The 18,105-nt window shown below is 40.2% G+C and overlaps 1 protein-coding gene across 1 annotated transcript in view; it reads right to left on the bottom strand.

Annotated features, from left to right (window-relative positions):
* Ank3 (ankyrin 3) overlaps nucleotides 1-428 on the bottom strand; it is a 618,024-nt gene extending 617,596 nt beyond the window's left edge. The window contains exon 1 of the mRNA XM_074078910.1: nucleotides 224-428. Coding sequence (XP_073935011.1) covers nucleotides 224-280 — 57 coding nt within the window. The 5' untranslated portion in view covers nucleotides 281-428. The remainder of the gene's footprint in view (nucleotides 1-223) is intronic.
* Nucleotides 429-18,105: the final 17,677 nt, after the last annotated feature.

Below are 18,105 nucleotides of genomic sequence, written 5' to 3' on the forward strand. Positions count from 1 at the left end.
TTTAGTGCCCTCGGAGCAGCCGGATCCCCAAGATCGGCAGCAACCAGGTCCCCGTGCGCTGCCCTGGCGACGCCACGCGACACCCGAAGAAATCAGGGCTCCAGGTAGCTCCCCTGAGTCCCCGAGGCTTCCGGGACCCCCGCCCCCGGGCTGCCCGCTCACCCGCGTCCCCGCGCCAGTGCGGAGAAGGAAGCCACAGGTAGGGGGGCGGCGCGGCGCTCACCTGCGCAGGAGGGGTGCTCTCGCCGCCAGCGGCAGACGAGGAGGTGGAGGAGGCCATGTTGTGGGGCTGCTGCCGCCGCTGCTGCTCCTTCTAGGAACTCGGTTCTCCGTCCCCGTCCCGCTCCTCTGGTCCCCAAATACGCGACTTCTTGGGGAAAAGTTCAGCCGCGCGCCCGAATCGCCAAGCGCGGCTCCGCGACGCCCGCCCCGCGATGCGTCTCCTCCCCCTGCTGTGTCCCCGGCGCCCGCCAGGTGCCCGCGCCACCGGTGCGCTGGGGGTGGGCCCCGCGCAGGTAGAGGCGCGGCGTCCCTGTCCACTCCGCGCCCGCCACCCCGGCCCCAGCAGGCCCAGCGCCGGGGGTCAGGGCAGCCGCGGGGACACATGGTGAGGAGTGGGTGGCCCTACGTGACCAGGGGGAGCAGGGATAGCTCCAGGGAGAAAGCGAGGGCGAGTCCTGTGCGCTCCCGGCTGCTAAACTGAATTCCATTAGTCCTCCCCATTATAATAAAAAAGTAATATTCTCGGATTAATTGACTCTTACTTGAGTTTAAGGGAATGAAATCGTTCAGCAATTTTGCTTTTGCTTCTTTGTTACTATTAACTGTAGCATACAATCCACCCAGAAGCAATGTTTGCTAGGCAGTTTCGAAAGTGTCCACAGCGTCCCTTCCACCCCTCCGAAGCCCCCGCAGCACTCCGCTCCAGCCACACAGGCAATTGAAAACAACTTTGGGGTTGTCCAGGGTGTGAAGTAGGCACTGAGCCTGATTCCAGCTAGGAAATGGGGAACAGGACCTCTGAATGGCCTTGTTTCTAGGAGCTCAGGTGCCAAGGGTTTGCAGTACTCTTGTCCCCCACAAGGCTAGCCGGCCTGGCAGGACAGTTGACTCCACAGAGCTCACTATTCTGGTGGCATGGGTCAGAGGAGAAAGGTACGTGTCCCAGAATGGTGTCTCCCAAAGGGAGGACCTCCGGCTGTGTCATGTGAGATGCTTTTTGAGTCTGTGCACCAGCCTAGGTAAAGGCATTAAATGACCACAATCAATTAGTGAGAAATTTAGTCTCTTTTTCTTTCTTTCAATTCTTCTGATTACATACAGGAAGTTTCTTTAAAACAGTAGCTAAACACCCTTTTTATCATACAAAGAACAGGCCCCAGGCAAGCCCTTGGTAGCTTAACTAGAATGTGTAACTGTTTCATTTCCATTTTTCATTTCATTGTTTATTGTTGCTGTTATTTTCTGTTTATGGTGACTGAAGGTGGTTTTCTATTTATGGTAGGGATCCAAAGTTTCCCTTTTCAGCAAGTACATATAAGTAAGTAAATATTTAAGAAGAGTAATAGTTCTGGTGACACTGGGACAAAACAAAAACTCTAAAGGTAGATAAAAAAAAATGACTGAAGGATCCACATAGAAACAATTAAGGGTCAGAATAACTCTTAACAGAGAACACTGCAGTGAGTTAGCTATGTATCTGACTTAACACTACCCTTATTTCCTCCAAAACACATATACAGTCAAAACTATATTTAAGGGCATCAGCTCTGTGTTGGACCCTGTGCTGAGCACCTGTTTGTATTATCTTGTTAGTTCTCACAACATCCTTTCAAGACAGTCAGCATAATTTGGAAATTAAGTCTCAAAAACATTCATTTGCCTGAGGTCACAAATTCATCTGGCAGCAATGACTCTATAGCTTGGGCAGTCTTATGTTGACCTTTATAAACCACTTCAGAATTTAGCAAGTCCACAGTGTCTCCTGAAATTTTATGTTCTGTGTGCTGTTGCCTACAGAGGAGGTACTGATCAAGTTATCCAAAAGATATGTATGTCTCCAAAAGTTTAAGAACCACTATTATCATTATTTATAAGGCTGTTCCAGGTGCTGGGGATGGGAACAGGCCCTGTCTTAAATCTCGCTCTGTGCCTAGTTTTATTCCCTCCAGCGCTCATAGGAATTGGTTGAGCTAAACTTAATGTGCAAAGCAGACAGTACAGTCTCGGGGAGAGCATCACCCTGGTAAATCCTACACACATGGGGATTTCCTAAACCAGTTCCCTGGCACCTATGTAGCACCAAGAGCCACCTTAAAGAAGCGGCAAGCAGCCAATCAGGCAGACAATAGAGGAAGTTAGCCACAGAAGCTGCACCTGGGAGACAGCCCAGAGAGGTGCTTTCCTGCAGAGCTATTCCAGTCTGTTTATGTGGCTTTGGGTTTCTGAGAAACACTACTGTTTAGGAGCAGCAAAGATTCCGCCCCTCCCCCAGAGGCAGGCTGCAGCGCAGCTGGAAAAGCTGACTGCAAGAAGGAGCTGGGAGTCTGGTGGCAGTTCTCCTACCTTTAAAAACTAAAACTAAAGCAAAGCAAAAACTGAATCAAACCCTTTCCATGCCGCATGTGAGGGCTTCTAAGGTGGACCTTCTCTCTCTGTCCCTATCTTCACAGCCAAGGAGCTTAAAAGGGCAGGAGTTGATACTGTTCTCCCTGTTTTCTTGCTCAGACACTGCCTTATTTGTAGTGTGACCACTAGACCTCCACCCTGCCTCAGTCACTGTAACTGCTCACCTCAGTCCTGGTCGACCTCCTGTTCACCACATGCATTCAGGACATCTCTAGATCTTTTTGCAGTTGCTTGTTCAAGGGCATCTGATTGATTACATGTCTCGTAGGATTTGGCCTTAGTCTTCCTTACTCCGCACATCATGTACTATCTCTGAGATCTCATTCACATCCAGGCTTTGGCTATCACATAATGATTCTCAAATCCAAAACAAGTCCTCTGAGCACCAAACCCATATTTCACATCTCCCATCATGGAACATGTCATTCCTCCCTTTCTGCCCCCAAGGTCAACAGAATCATGTAATCTACCAATGTTACCCTCAACCCGTTAGCAGCACCACCAAGCAACGCAGACCCCAAAGCCAGGTGGTGACAAGACTGCCTCCTACCCCAGCACAATCAGATATGAAGCCCTAAATAATTCTTCAAAATACCCCTCTTGGGTTGGAGATGTAGCTCAGTAGAACCTATGTTCTTTTTCATAAGAGCCTGGAGTCTCACCATCACCACAATAAATAATTAATACTAGGGGTGACGATAGGTAAGACACCTAAAAAATTAGCTAGCATTTGTTGCCTTTAATGCAGAGAAACTAAAGCAGATACCTTAAAAGCAACTGAGGCCAATAGGAGAAGGGGACCAGGAACTAGAGAAAAGGTTAGATCAAAAAGAATTAACCTAGAAGGTGACACACACGCACAGGAAATTAATGTGAGTCAATGCCCTGTATAGCTATCCTTATCTCAACCAGCAAAAACCCTGTTCCTTCCTATTATTGCTTATACTCTGTCTACAACAAAATTAGAAGTAAGGGCAAAATAGTTTCTGCCGGGTATTGAGGGGGTGGGGAGGAGAGGGAGGGGGCAGGGTGGGTGGTAAGGGAGGGGGTGGGGGCAGGGGGGAGAAATGACCCAAGCCTTGTATGCACATATAAATAATAAAACAATAAAAAAATTAAATAAATAAATAAATAATACCAAAAAATTAAAAATTTTTAAATCCCCTCATTCATCCCCATTCTATCCTTGTATTTAACTTCTAATTGTGGTGGTTTATTGGGCCAAACCATGCCAACTTACACCTTCTCATCATCTGCCACCTGGACACTTACAATGACCTCCTAAGTTATGTAGCGTACCATCCCTGTCCTTCAATACTGTGGGGGTTTTCCCTCAGATTTCAAATCTCTTCATATGATTACACACATCCTTCAGAATAAAGGTTAAACTTTGGGCATAGTAGTACATATCTATAATCCCAGCTACTCAGAAGGTGGAGATTGGGAGGATCACAGTTTGAGGCTCAGCTGATAGTACATGCCTGTAATTGCAGCTATGTAGGGAGGTGTAGGTAGATTGGAGGATCACAGTCCGAGATCAGCTCTCAGCGAAAAATGCAAGAATTTAGCTGAAAAAAAAAAAAGAAAGAAAGAAAAAGAAAAAACTAAAGCAAAAGGGACTGGGGGCATGGTTCAAGTGGTAGAACACATGCCTAGCAAGTGCAAGGCTCTGATTTCAAACCTCAGTACTGCCCCTTTCCCCTAAAAATGTTTAAATTACCATGGTTCCTTGTCTACTTCCTCCACCAGATCTCAGTTACTCTGTATCAGCATTTGCATCTACATCCACTTTCCATCTGTCTCAGGCACACCACACACACTGCCCTTTTGAATTACTTCCAGTTCCCCAGGTCATTTCTCTACCTAAAAAAGCCCTTTCCTGTCCTCCAAACCTCTGTCTCCCTATCTTATCTGTCTGGCTAAGTCCTATTCATCCATTGAGACCCCATTCAGAAAACACATCCTCCAGGAAGCCTTCCCTGACCCTTTTACATTAAAGTGTAGCCAACTGTTCTGTCTTTGTTCTTCAACTAGCAATAATGATTGTAAAGAATGTGTTCTGAAATATTTTTCTGTAATTCAGAAATCTAAAAACACTGCCCAAACCTAAATCAAGTTGACCTCAAGCCTTTTATAATCGACATCCCATTGCATGTAATACCTATGTTGTAATTATGGGTTATTGCAGCATGCTTTTTATGAGTGTTATATGATAGACAGTTTGTATGCCCTATTACTGCTCTAAAACTGACTTGTAAGCACATTTGCCTTCAATGCTTTCCTTGTGTGTGTCCCCTGCAAATATTAGCTTCCTTTTTATAACTTTCTCTTTTTTAGTATTAATTCAACAAAGGTGTTTCAATGTGATATTTCCATACCTGCATCTAATGTACTTTGATCAAATAAATAATAGCTTCTTAATGTTTTAATTATACCTTGTTCATATCCAAATCCCCTGTACCAAACACAGTGTCTGGATCAATACAAGTTTGCTGAATAAATTAAGGATATATTTATAAACTTGGCCTATATTTCATAGGACAGATTTCCAAGGTCAAAACCTGATACCTCATGGCTTCCCTCATGACTATCCCTTGTCAGAGGTACATGATACCTTGCATGCACATCAGATTTCTCTCTGTATAATAATAGTTGCTGTATCTGTCTCTGCAGTGAGACTGAGTGGGTTGAGAGAGAAGATAATGATGTATCAGTCTTTATATTTCTGAGTTCATGGTGCCTATCCCAATATCAGGCACCTTGTATACCAAGAATACATTTTATTGAATAATGGATAGAAGGAAGGAAAGGAAGGGAGAAAAAAAGGGAAGGAGGAAGAGTGAAAAAGAAAGCTGTTTGGGAGAAGGTAACAATTTCTATCAAGAAGACTCTAACATGTACCCAAATTCAATCATTTCACAATATTTATCATATTTGTGTATCACCTTTGTTACACAGTATTTCTATTTATGTTAACCTTTTTATATAAGCAAATCTCTTCTTTAAAAAAAAACTTTTTATTAGTTGTTTTTGTTTTCTTTGTTTGGTTTTGGTGGGACTATGTTTGAACTCAGGGCCTCATGCTTGCTAGGCAGGTGCTCTACCACTTGAGCCACTCAGCCATCCCTATCATAATACTTTAATGGAAAGCCACTTTTACCTGTGCTAAACATAGAAATATCATTATAAATTTTCTTCAACATTCATCATCACTCATTGATATAAAGGAAACTTGGCAATAGTAAAGATGTGTGAAAAATGGCACAAGATGCAAAGTTTCTTTGTGATGTCAACAGAAGCAGTGAAAAATAATTGAAAAATAAAAATATGATCCAATATGTATAATCCCCTGTCCTTAAGACACTTGGTGTTATCTCAGGAGCCTCCTGTAGAGAGGGAAGTAAATGAATTTTCTTCTTGGCCCTTCACTCACCTATCCTGACAATGTTGCTCCACAACCTCAGCTGACCAGAGGACATCATACTATGATAAATTATCAACAGTCAGAATTACCTGCCTGGCCATCACCAAGACAGAAAAGCTGATTTCTCAAATGTTGTCTATGAAATCTCCAATAAACAAGAAAAGAAAAGTTAACTCAGAAAGATTTAGCCTGTGAGAATTTTTGTTTTATAGGTTCAGGAAATGATGGTTAGTGGATTTATGCTTGTTTTGTAAAATAAGCAAGTAATAGAAAAGCATTTCTCAAATACAAAAGAGATATATTTGGTTACCACTAACCATAAGGAATGTGATAGCATGTAGAAATATGTCCCTTAATTTGTAAATTTTATGAGGGAAAACAGCTTACCAAGCACAAAGCGGAACCAAAATGTTTTCTCTCTTGTGGCTCTTGGCAATTCCCTTCAAGTATGGTCTCAACTGGGAAGAAATTCCTACTTCAAAATACACAGTGAAGATCATGACTTGGCAATATTTTTATCAAGGTCCAGCAGAATGAGGGTATCCTGCTTTATCTACTGAGTTAGTTTTGTAATCCCATGTAGAATATGGTTAAGTAATTTATTGTCCTGTCCACTTCCATGTCTTAGTCCCTTAAATTTCTTAAACATTTGGAAGGAAACAGAGGTTATTCTGATATCTTCTATGGAATGACAAACACTGCCTGAGTCAACATATGTCAGATAATTAATTGTTGATTTAGAGAAACCAATCATGAAGTCGCTTATGAAATAGAATAATAAACTTTATAGTGGAGTAACAGAAGAGAAAAAATCAGTGTGGTTAATTCTACTCTATCTCCACATTTTGATTACCACTTTTTCATCACATCTTATGTCCTTTGGTATGAGATTTCAAAGCCATGTAAATGAATAGTGATAGGAATTGTAATAGTAATTCTTAAAAGTACACATGAACTGGAAATCATCATGTTAAGTGAAATAAGCCAAATTTAGAAAGACAAATACCATATGATTTTTCTCATATGCAGAATCTAGACAAAAGAATGACATGAGTATAAAAGGCGGAACTCTTTTGGGGTGAGAGTCCAAGAGAGGGGAGAAATGGCATGTATGAAAATGGAGTAACAACACCCATTCAAAAATGTTTCAGAAGCTGGAGAGATGGGATAAGAAAGAGTAAGAGGAGGAATTTGATCAAAGTACATTATATGCAGTTATGGAAATATCACAATGAAACCACTTTCTAAAATTAATATATGCTAATAAAAGAGGAAAAATACACATAAAATTGATGAAAAGTAAAACTAATTTGCAATGGGAAATTGATTGGTAATTTTCTATCACATATTAATAAAGAAAAGTAAACTTTCCTTATTGCTTCTGCCTGAATTCTCAGCAAAATAGACTCTGTTGATTTTAGTTGAGGGTGCTTAGGAAAGAAAATTTTGGTTTTTCATTGGCATGTCATCTATGACATGGGGAAAAGGAATAAAATAAGGAACTCTTTGAGAACTAGATTTGGGTAAACAAAGAGGACCTGATTTTCAATTAAAATATTTTCTTTCTTTCCTCCTATTTCTCTTAATTATCTCCTGCTTCACCCTTACTCTCCATTCTGCTAGTGCTAAGTCAGAATCAGGCTCTCTTAATTCGTATATGCTTTCATCTTTGTCCTAAACAATGGGAAAAATAATCACAAAGCTGCCTGACATACTCCACATATGTTTGCTCCAAGCTCCAGCTTTAGTCTTTGTTTTACTGTGTCTAATGGCATCACATGGGACTTCATGTAAGAATTCTTGTTGGACACTATTTATGTGATAAAACCTTAAACCGCAAATATGTATGTTTAAAACCAGAAAATAAGTAAATAATTTAGATTGATGAAAATGAAAACATAAGGACACAAGATTCCCCAAGACTATATACTTGTACAAACCCTCAGGGAGTCTCAAAAATTCTTGGCTATTGGGACATCATTTTATCTTGCCACACACATCCTCTGCTCCACTCTTTCAGGTATAGTACATAGCTTGTTTAAATTCCACATTAAAATTTTGGGGAGCCAAATAAAATTCTTAACCACCATTAGCATGGTTGCAAAACAAAACAACTATGTTCGGTCATTGAGTTCAATGACCAAAGATGATAATATACTCCAATTAAAGGAGCATATTCTTAAGTAACAGACATGGTGATACATGTCTGTAATCTCAGCACTCAGGAGACAGAGGCAAGAGAATCCTGAGTTCCAGGTCAGCTTGAGCTACATTGTGAGACCCTGTCCCAAAAGAACAATGCTCCAGAGTAGAGCACTTGCTCAACATGTATAAATCTTTGGATCCAATCCCCAGCACTGCTAAATCAACAAAATATCAATATCCTTGAAAGCAATGGCCCCATCTGGCTGTGCCTGAAATTCTAGCTGTTACATAGCATCCTTGTTAAAATGAATTAGCTTTTACAAGTGGCATTCATGGCCAGACTCAGTGGTGCATGCCTGAAATTATAGCACTAGGAAGGTTGAAGCAGGAGGATCAAAAATTCAAAGCCATCCTGGGTTACTTAATGAGATTACTTAATGAGATGCTGTATCAAAAAAAAGTGTCATTCTTCAAAGGTTTTACTAATGAAAAAAATGTACAATTTAATATATACCAATAAAAAGTTATAAAAATAAAACAAAAATGACAAATTATGATCTATGAAGGAAATTTTTATCTTATAGCAAGTTCAGGATAAATTCACAAAAATTTCCCCAGAATTATATCCTGTCATGAATATATGTGTTTCTGCTCTTAACCAGAGAATAAATTCTTCAAGGGTTAGGAGACTGTATTTCTTTGCATGCTCCATGATGTTGACCACACAGGACATTTAATAAATAGTCCAAAGTCTTAAGGGGAAAGAAAGGGGATGGGAGACTGTTGAAGTGATTGTCTTCAAGGCAGGTGAGAGGGTTCTGAGTTGTGAGCCAGCTAAAGTGAAGTGATAAGCACTGGTCTTGTAATACCTAATAGCATAATTGTTAAAAGAAAAAGAAGAAAGAAGATAAGATCAGGATTTAGAAGAGCTAGCCTAAGGTTCTGTACATATATCTTCAACTTTTTCTATGTTGTTTTGTTTTGTTGTTTGAGACACGGCCTTGCTAAGTAGTCTAGACTGGCCTTAAATTTGCACCCCTCCTGCTTCAGTCTTCCCAGTGCTAGGATTAAAGGAGTGTGTGTCCGTGCCTGGTTAGTTTCAACTTTTTCAACCTCAGCTCCCTTATCTACCAAAAACAAGAAAGGATTCAACTATGTGATTGTTAGGATGTCTTCCCATGCTAACATTCTATGATTTCACCTAGGATCCAAAAAGGTGCACCTGGAATTCAGTTAATAAGTCACGTTGCCATCAACACCATTAGTGCAAGAAATCTGGAAAGGAGCCACTAAAATATTTAGAGATGTTGGGAGCTATAGCCTCCATTCACTTACTTGTCCTTTCATTAAATGATACATGTTTTAATCCTTTTAAGAATTTACTAGATGTTGTGAGAAGACAGGAACTTAGGGATATCTGTCAAACCCCAGAACATTCTGAGCTCTCTAAACAGACTGAGGGAACAGGAGACAGGAAGTAAACTCCAAAGTCTAGTGCAGGCTCTGCCTCTGACTTCCTGAGTAGCCTTATGGCATTTCTCAAGGACTCAGTCTTCTTATTTATAATGAAGTTATTGGATTTACTGTTTAATAATCCTTGAAAAGCTGATACTAGACTCACATTTGAAAAGAGGCCTGGATCCTGCTTCATAAAGAATATAGCTTCACTCACTGAGAGGATACTGACCACAGCATGTGAGAAGGAACTTGCCTAGCTTGATGCTCCAAGGGCTCTGCTCAGTGTCCTTTGCAAAGACAGGAAGCATCAACCATATCATCTAGATATTGAGACACAGTCTTCCTAGAAACAAAACTTAAGGACATGATGACACTAACTGGTCAATGAGTCTTGTCAGTTACAAGACTCTTTCCAATAAGACACTGCATAGAAAACTTAAAATAGTCTGAAATCTGAGAGCTCGTACATGAGAGAAAATTGAGAGTGGTTTTCTTAAACTATGAAACATTTTGACATTTTACATGGCATTATCAATAGTGAAAATGAGGCCAACATAAATTTTTCTAAAATAAATTGGATCAACCTAGAGAAAAAACTGTCTTATCTTTCCATTTTCTCTATAGAAAATATTACAAAGCTCTTGTCAAATTTCAGTTCTCATGAAATCTGGATACGTCAGTGTAAAAGAAGGACTTAAGGAAGATAAATATCATGGTCAGGGAAGGCTTCCTAAAATAAGTATGGTGGGACATAGGCCTTAATTGACAGATAGACTTCAGATATTGCTAAGTGGATTCACAATGTAGAAAGATACTTCAGAATACACCATCTGCAAATCTGTGCCACTGTCCAACATGCAAGATGAGCCTCCACTAGAGTGACATCTCCACTGATTGTTCTGAGATCAATGGAGTCCAGTCACCATAATCAGCTGGTGATGCCTACAAATGTTCAGAGATAGCAGAAGGGACCCTGTTTAACACATGCGTGCCTTACATGCCCAACTCTCTCAGGGACCTGAGAAAACAATAGAAATGTTTCAGGAAGGGTTCTCTCACGTTCTCCCCAAATCCTACTGCTCTTCAGTCCCTCTCCCTCCCAGACAGCACAGTGTATGTGGTATAAGGTGAGGAGGTGGAAGTTTCTGGGATGATGACAATACAGGTAAAGAGCAGATCAGTTTGACAGGATGTGAGGTGAACAGGGGTTCTATCTAAGCATGCATTTTCCCCACTCAATCTTCTCTTGGCTGAATATCCTTTATTTTCTCATGTCTAGAAACAGCGAAACATTGGGAGGGGGGCGGATGATGAAGGAACAGAAGAGCATTTTATGGCTTTAAAGCTCTCCAGAGATGTAAGTACAGAAAGACCAGTGGGTTCCTGTCTATCTGCAGGATCCTAGGATACCATGCCTCTGGGTTGCTTCATGTACACTCTGGTGAACAACCATAGTCATAAATATAAACATATAATGATGACAAGAAAGGCTAAGATTAAGGTCTACTTACCTTGTACCAAATGCTGTGCTAAGTACTTGGGGATACACTTTGTTTTGATCAGAAACAATGTAGCAAAAGGAAAGGTTTTGGCAACAGGCAGACCTTATTTGAATCCAGTCTCCATCAATGATCACCTGTATGATTTAGGGTAAAATAATTTGTCTCTCTGTGTCTCAGTTAACTTCTGTATAAGAAAAAATACTAATTGCTATTTTATGTTATTGCTGTGGTAATAAGAGATACTGTGTGTAAGGAACCTGTCACATAGGAGGCTTGCAATAAACAAATACTATTGTTCTTCTGTCTGTTATAACCACTGATTCCTAGTGAGAGTCTGGAGGAAGTGATTGTCAGCTGTCAGGGACAGTAACACTAAAGAAGGCTGTGGACATAGGCTGCATTTGGTTGATCATGATGGAGTCAGGATGAATGATCCTGACCTCTGCCATAGCAACAAAAATGCCCTCCCTGAACCTTGATGAGATGCTGTATATCTGCTCCAGGACAGACCTGGCAAGAACTTGGGGAACCAAGGAGTTAGGCCTGCTTGGACAGGTACTCTTCATCATCCCAGCTTCACCCAATTCTAGGCCCTATTCTCATAGTTCCTTGTGCACAGTTGGCAATCAACTCATAATAACATTTAGGAAGCACCACAATTTGGTAAGCCTTGTCTAAATATTCTGTCTTTCAGCTCTGAAGAAGTTTGAAATGAGTCTTAAAGAGTAAAATCAGCAGGGTCCTTCTAGAGGACCCTTGCCTTTCTCCTAGAGGTTTCAACTCATTCTTTGGCTAATGGCTTTCACCCCCTGTGTTTTGCCTCATGTTCTTCTCTTCTGATGTTAAATCTCTTCCTCTCTCTTATAAGTATCTTTTTAGGATCATTTAGCACCCATTTGGATAATCTACCCATCTTAAAATTCTTTAATCACATTTGCATAGCTTCCATTACCATGTAAAGTAACATTCACAGGTTCTTGGAATTAGGGTCTGAGTATCTTTGAGGTGCGTTATTCAGCCTACCACACTTGATATGTTACAGGTGACTTGAACTGCCTTATTTTGAGGAGTGATGCCAGGCACATTTGAGCTTAACAAGAGAGATCAGTTAGATCCCTGGAGTATCAATTTACCCATGTTCTAAGCCTAAGGCCTGGATCCTTTTTGACCTTGCTTATTGAAGTGTTTCTAAAATCATAGCACTAGCTGTGCATGGTTTCAAACACTTATGATCCAATCTACTTGAGGGGGGAGATAGAAGGGTCATGCTCTGAGGTCAGCCCAAGACAAAAAGCAGAAGGAAGAGGAGGAAGAGTGGGAAGAGGGGGAGAACTGGGGATGTAACTCAAATTGTAGAGCACTTGCCTAGCAAGCACAAGGCCCTGAGTTCAATCCCCAGAGATAATACCCACCCATTCCTCCCCACCAAAAAAGCAAAAAAAAAAAAAAAAAAAAGGCATTGCACTGCAACGGGGCCTCTGAGAGTAAATCTAAACTCCTTATCTTACAGATGAGAAGGCATGAATATTTACAAAATCCTACAAGATGGCTTACCTAAGTCCTTCGACTAGACAGTCCAGGTGTTCACACCCCAAGTCTCATGCTCTTGCACTGATTTCTCCCAATATTTTATTTAAATATCCACATGTAATCTCTTTTTGTGGAAGGAGTCTAGCAAAGCCTTCCTCTGAAAGCCTGTGCAAGTGGAAAGTCCGCTGTCCAATAGCAGAACCACCGAAATGTATGTGAGTTGTGTTGTGGTCTATTTTTGTTCTGAGAGACCTGGAAGCTCTCTCATAGCCCTTTCCAAGGTGGCTGGTTTTGCTGCCAGGATGAAACTTGTCAAGAAACATTGAACTTTTGGGTAAAGGGTGAAATAAACCAGTGACTCTGCACTAGGTGTCACCCTACCTCGCTTGGGTCCACCTGGAGGGCTTTTCTCCTGCTCTTCTGCCCTATGGCAACGGTTCTCAAGATGGGTGTCCAGAGCAGAGTTGTGAGCATCAGCTGGAAATTTCTACAAATGCAAATTATTGGGCCTTTCTCCAGATGAGATCAGGAGTATGGGGTTAGGTCTCAGCAGACTATGTTCTATTAGGCCTTCTGGGTGATTCTGATGAAGCTATGGAGTGATAACCACTTCCTCAAGGTAATGTGGGACTTCTCTGGGTGAAGGAAATCAGCCGGCCTAAGACAAGAGGGGAGGCAAGGCTTGCTTTTCAAATGAAGAATGACTATGGAAATGGTTATAGCTACAAATGGGCTTCCTTCTCAGGTGAGTTTGGGTAGAGAACTCTGATTATGACAGTATAAAAGTTGATCAGCAACTCACCAATAAAAGGATGGAAGGGTGGGATAATACCATGAACTATATTCAGGAAGACTCAGAAGTCTGGTTTGGGGTGGCAGCAAGGAGAAAAAGTTCAACCATTATATCAGAGAGACTTGCAATATATAGAAAAAAAGATCTTGGTTCCCAATAGCCCAGACACCTGGATGAAAAAAAAAAAAAGAAAGAAAGAAAGTTCTGTCTTTGAACTTAAGATTAGGAAAAAGAAGTTAGACACCAGTGGCTCACACCTGTAATCCTAACTATTTGGGAGACTGAGATCAGGAGGATCTTGGTTCAAGGAAATGCCCTGACAAATAGTTCTCAAGATTTCATCTCCAATAACCAGAGCAAAACAGACTGGAGGTGTGGCTCAAGTGGTAGGGCACCTGCTTTGCAAGTGTGAAGCTTTGAATTCAAACCCCAGTTCCACCAAAATAAATAAATAAAATAAAAAAGGAAAAAGAAGATGGATTCCCAACAGCAAAATCATTAAAAGGAAATGCAATTTATTGGTGATGGCAGCAATTTGTTAAACTGGTTTGAAAAAAAGATTAGGAGTCTTCTGTTGCAGACTGCCTTGAGTTTAGTTTAGTCATGGTGGATGCAAAGTGCAACAGAAGAAGGATTTGTTTCTCCACTTAGGTCAAGGTGGAATGTGGAAACAGGACACAACACTCTTCAAACTCACCAGGGAGCAATCTTCTCCTATACTGTTGAAACATGGATCTAAGAACAATAGTTCTCAAATGGAGACTATTTGTCCCATAGGAGACTTTCTTTTCTTTCTTTTTTTTTTTTTAGGAGACAGGATCTCACCAGTTATTCCAGACTGGCCTTGAACTCAAAATCCTCTTACCTCAGCCTCTTGAGTGCTTGGATTACAGCTGGGAGTGCACACAGCTTCTGGAGACATTTTTGATACTCATAACCTATAGGGTTGTTTCTGAATCTAGTGAGTAAAGGTCAGGGACACTGCCTGCATGGAGCAAAGCACAGGACAGCTCTCCACAAGAATTAACCAGTTCCAAATGTCAGTAGTGCTGAGGTCAGAAAGTCTAAAGTGCCCTGCAGCCCCTTCTGGGTCACATAGTACATATTCTTCCTACTGAAAACCTTGTGGTTTCATGCAGCATAAGTTATACCTCTGGATCTTCATGCTGAAAGTGATTAAGAAGAATAATTTAAGTGGTTGGGAGGCCTGGGGATGGTGACAGAGACAGAGATAAAGAAAAGTCTAGCAAGGACATTCGTGCACCAGCTTGTTCCTGGTGTCTGGGCAATAACTGTCTTCACATTGGCAATTCTAGCCTTGTAGGGGGTAGTACCAGAGGATGCATGTAGCTTTGGGATGGGAAATGTATCAACTAAGCAACCACTTTGAACATCAAACACAAATTATACCTGTCCTGAATCATCAGTACTATGTCATCATTTAACTAGTGGAAGTAAAACCTATTCATTATAAAAGAATCCCTGTAGTGAACTTCTCCATGACCTTGTGTGATGAGAGATTCAAGAGGCTGATGTTTTGCACTTAATGTGTACCAGGAATGCATCGTGAATTAAAATAAACAAAGATCTATCTGCTTCCTGTCTAGGATTGCCTGAGGCTCGCAACTCTTCAATTAATAGGGATTTGAAACAATTCACTAAAGGTATAAAAGAAATACAAATTTAATTTTATCCATTTCTGCTACCCTTTCCCCACATTGTTCATACTTAAAACGTAATTCATACACACACACACACACACACACACACACACACACACTTTTTTTGGGGGGGAGGAGTTCATTTAATTAGGTAGTCATGACATAAAACTTCCTTTGTAGGTAAAACATAAGTTTATTGGATTATTTTGTTGATTTTTAGTTGCCCTTCAAATTAGAGTTGGGTAACATTTCTAAATTTGTCTTAATTGTTTCTTAAACTATTAATTAAAAGTTGCCTGGAATTTAATTAACTTCTAATTAATGCTTCTACTCTCACAAGCAAAGTGGTTAAGATAAGGAAAGCTGGGTTACAGTTTTCAATGTGTAACCTAAAATTAAAGCAGTTGTAATTAAAAAAAAAAAGCAAAATAAGTTGGTTTAAGTAGATGAACCTGGCCCTCTTCCAGAACATTTTTTCCCGGGCCCTAACTTGACCACCTCGGAAAGCATGTGCAGTGCTTCTGCTGTAGTCCTGGGCTTACAGGACCAGGACGATGATAAGTGAATTGCACCATTTCCTTTGTTTTGGGAGATTTTAGAATTATAAAGAAGGAAAACCATTCTTATTCTTGGTCATATGTTTGTTCTGAAGAAATCACAGCATTAAAGTTTCTTGTGAATTTTTTTTAAAAAGACATATTTTGCAGCTTGTTAATTTTTCCCCAGTCACTAGATAATGAGTCATAATGAGGAAATTACTCCAACCCTACACAAGGCTACCAGAGTCAGTGAAAAGAATTCACATGCCTCAGCCAACACAGGGGAACTGGCCTAGTTACAATTACTGCAATTACTGTTGAGAATGTCAGAAAACAAAGATGTGCTCTGTAATAAGATTTCTTTCCATCACAGGTAACTGTTCCTTTTTTCTTTCATCTTGCACACTCCCACAGGCTTGCCCATGTGTACACACATGCACAATTCTTGCACACAATTCCTAAATCTTCATTTTCTGGGTTAAATTGACCCATCTACATATAAATGATTAGGATGCTTATCAAAGAAGATTTTCTCAAAATGTTAATTGATAAAATAGGCTTTCCTTTCTTTAAGTGCCACTATCGAAGATATTGCCTGGTTTACCCGCCTTCTGAGCACCCTTTACTATTAGCCTCATTCTTATTCATCCTTTAAAATTCACCTCTTCTGGGAAGTCTTCCAAGATACTCCATCCAGACTGGAGGGAGCTGTTCTTCCTCTGGGCTCTCTGGAGACTCCATGTTCCTCCATCTGTTAAATAAAGATGTAACTGGGTACACTTGACCCCTAGCTCCTGCTCTAGCCCATAGATTCCTTGTCATCATGAACTGAGTTTTTATCTTTGTGCAGGTGGTGCCCACAACTTAGTCTGCTATATGCTGGACACTCAATGCAAATGTTATAAATTTTCTTTGGCAGGCTTAGTGAAAGATGACAAAATTCTTCCTTAACTACACAGTACTGGAAAGCAGGACCATATGACTGTCAAAAACATGAAAATCAGAATAACGTGTCTGGACAGTTTCTCCTGCTAGGCAACACAGAAGAAAACTAACTGATCTGATTAGGAATCGTCACACTAGATGATATATGAAGAGCTACTAAAGCTGAACAACTTCTCCAGCTTAAAACAAATTAATTTATCCATGCAACAAACGTTGTGTATTAACAACCAGGAGCTGAGCTAGTTGTTAGGAACACAATGATGAAAGGGAGCTCCAGGAATGCCAGAATTGCATGGCTATAACAGAGTGAGATGAGAGTCCAATACTGGCATATATGAAATTTGAGAGCACAGTGGTGGAGGTCACAAGTTCCAGAGTCAGGCTGTCTAGGTTCATGATACACCACTGATTGTATCAGCGTGACCTGGGATAGGTACTTGCCTGTATTAAGTCTTGGGATTCTTTGCTATAGAATAGAAATATTGTAACTTTGGCCTCATTATTTTGTTCTGATGATTAAAGTACATAATCCCTATAAAGCACTTACAACAACACCTGGGACATGCTAACCACTCAATAAATGTTAATGCTTCTGCCATGGCAGAGCAATGGTAATAGCAAATTTGAAAGGACATCCTACTTACTGAGTAGAGAAAGTGAGAGGTAATACTTTTATCTGTGATTTACTTAATACATAAAATATTAACTCTTTAATAGCCACATGAGAAAACAAAGGTTATACTAAAGCCACCTATATTCTCAAGTTAGCACTTTGGTGCATTGTTCCATAATATTTTACTTGTGTACATAGAGATCATACTCTACAACACTATTGGGTGTCATCTTTTCCTACAAATATGTTTATATCGTAATTTTTAACGACTCAACTTATTGTGTAATTACACATTATTCAGTCAATTGTCTATCAGGGTCACTTTCCTTTCCTCTGTTAGAAGCAACGTTGTAATGAATTGCTCTCTCTCTCTCTCCCTCTCACCCTCTGTCTCCCAATTAGGGGAGAGAATCAATTGTTAATGTTAATTGATTAATGTTAATGTTAATTGATAATGTTTTCTGATGTTTTCAGAAGGTAACAAATACACAGCAATGTATCAACTTAGTTTTATTTTTTCAAAAACATTTGCACATTTCAAATATCAAAACAATAGAAAAAACTCATAATTAAAATACATTAGTAACAGCCCTTCTCCAGTCACCTTGTTTTTCCATTTCCTACTATTATACAGAAGCATTTTAATTAGGTTCTTATGCAACATTTTAGTGTTATTAGTCAAATATCAGCAAGTACTTAATATATATTATTTTTCTCCCATTTCCCATATGTAAACTAGCATAGAATACTCATTGTTCTGCAGATTATTTTTTATGCAATGATATATTGAAGATGACAACCATTTTGGTACATAAAAAACTATTCCAGGAATGGGGGAAGGAGGAGATAAAGGAGAATGGTGGAGGG

Source organism: Castor canadensis, chromosome 7, assembly GCF_047511655.1.
Source record: "Castor canadensis chromosome 7, mCasCan1.hap1v2, whole genome shotgun sequence".
NCBI lineage: Eukaryota > Metazoa > Chordata > Mammalia > Rodentia > Castoridae > Castor > Castor canadensis.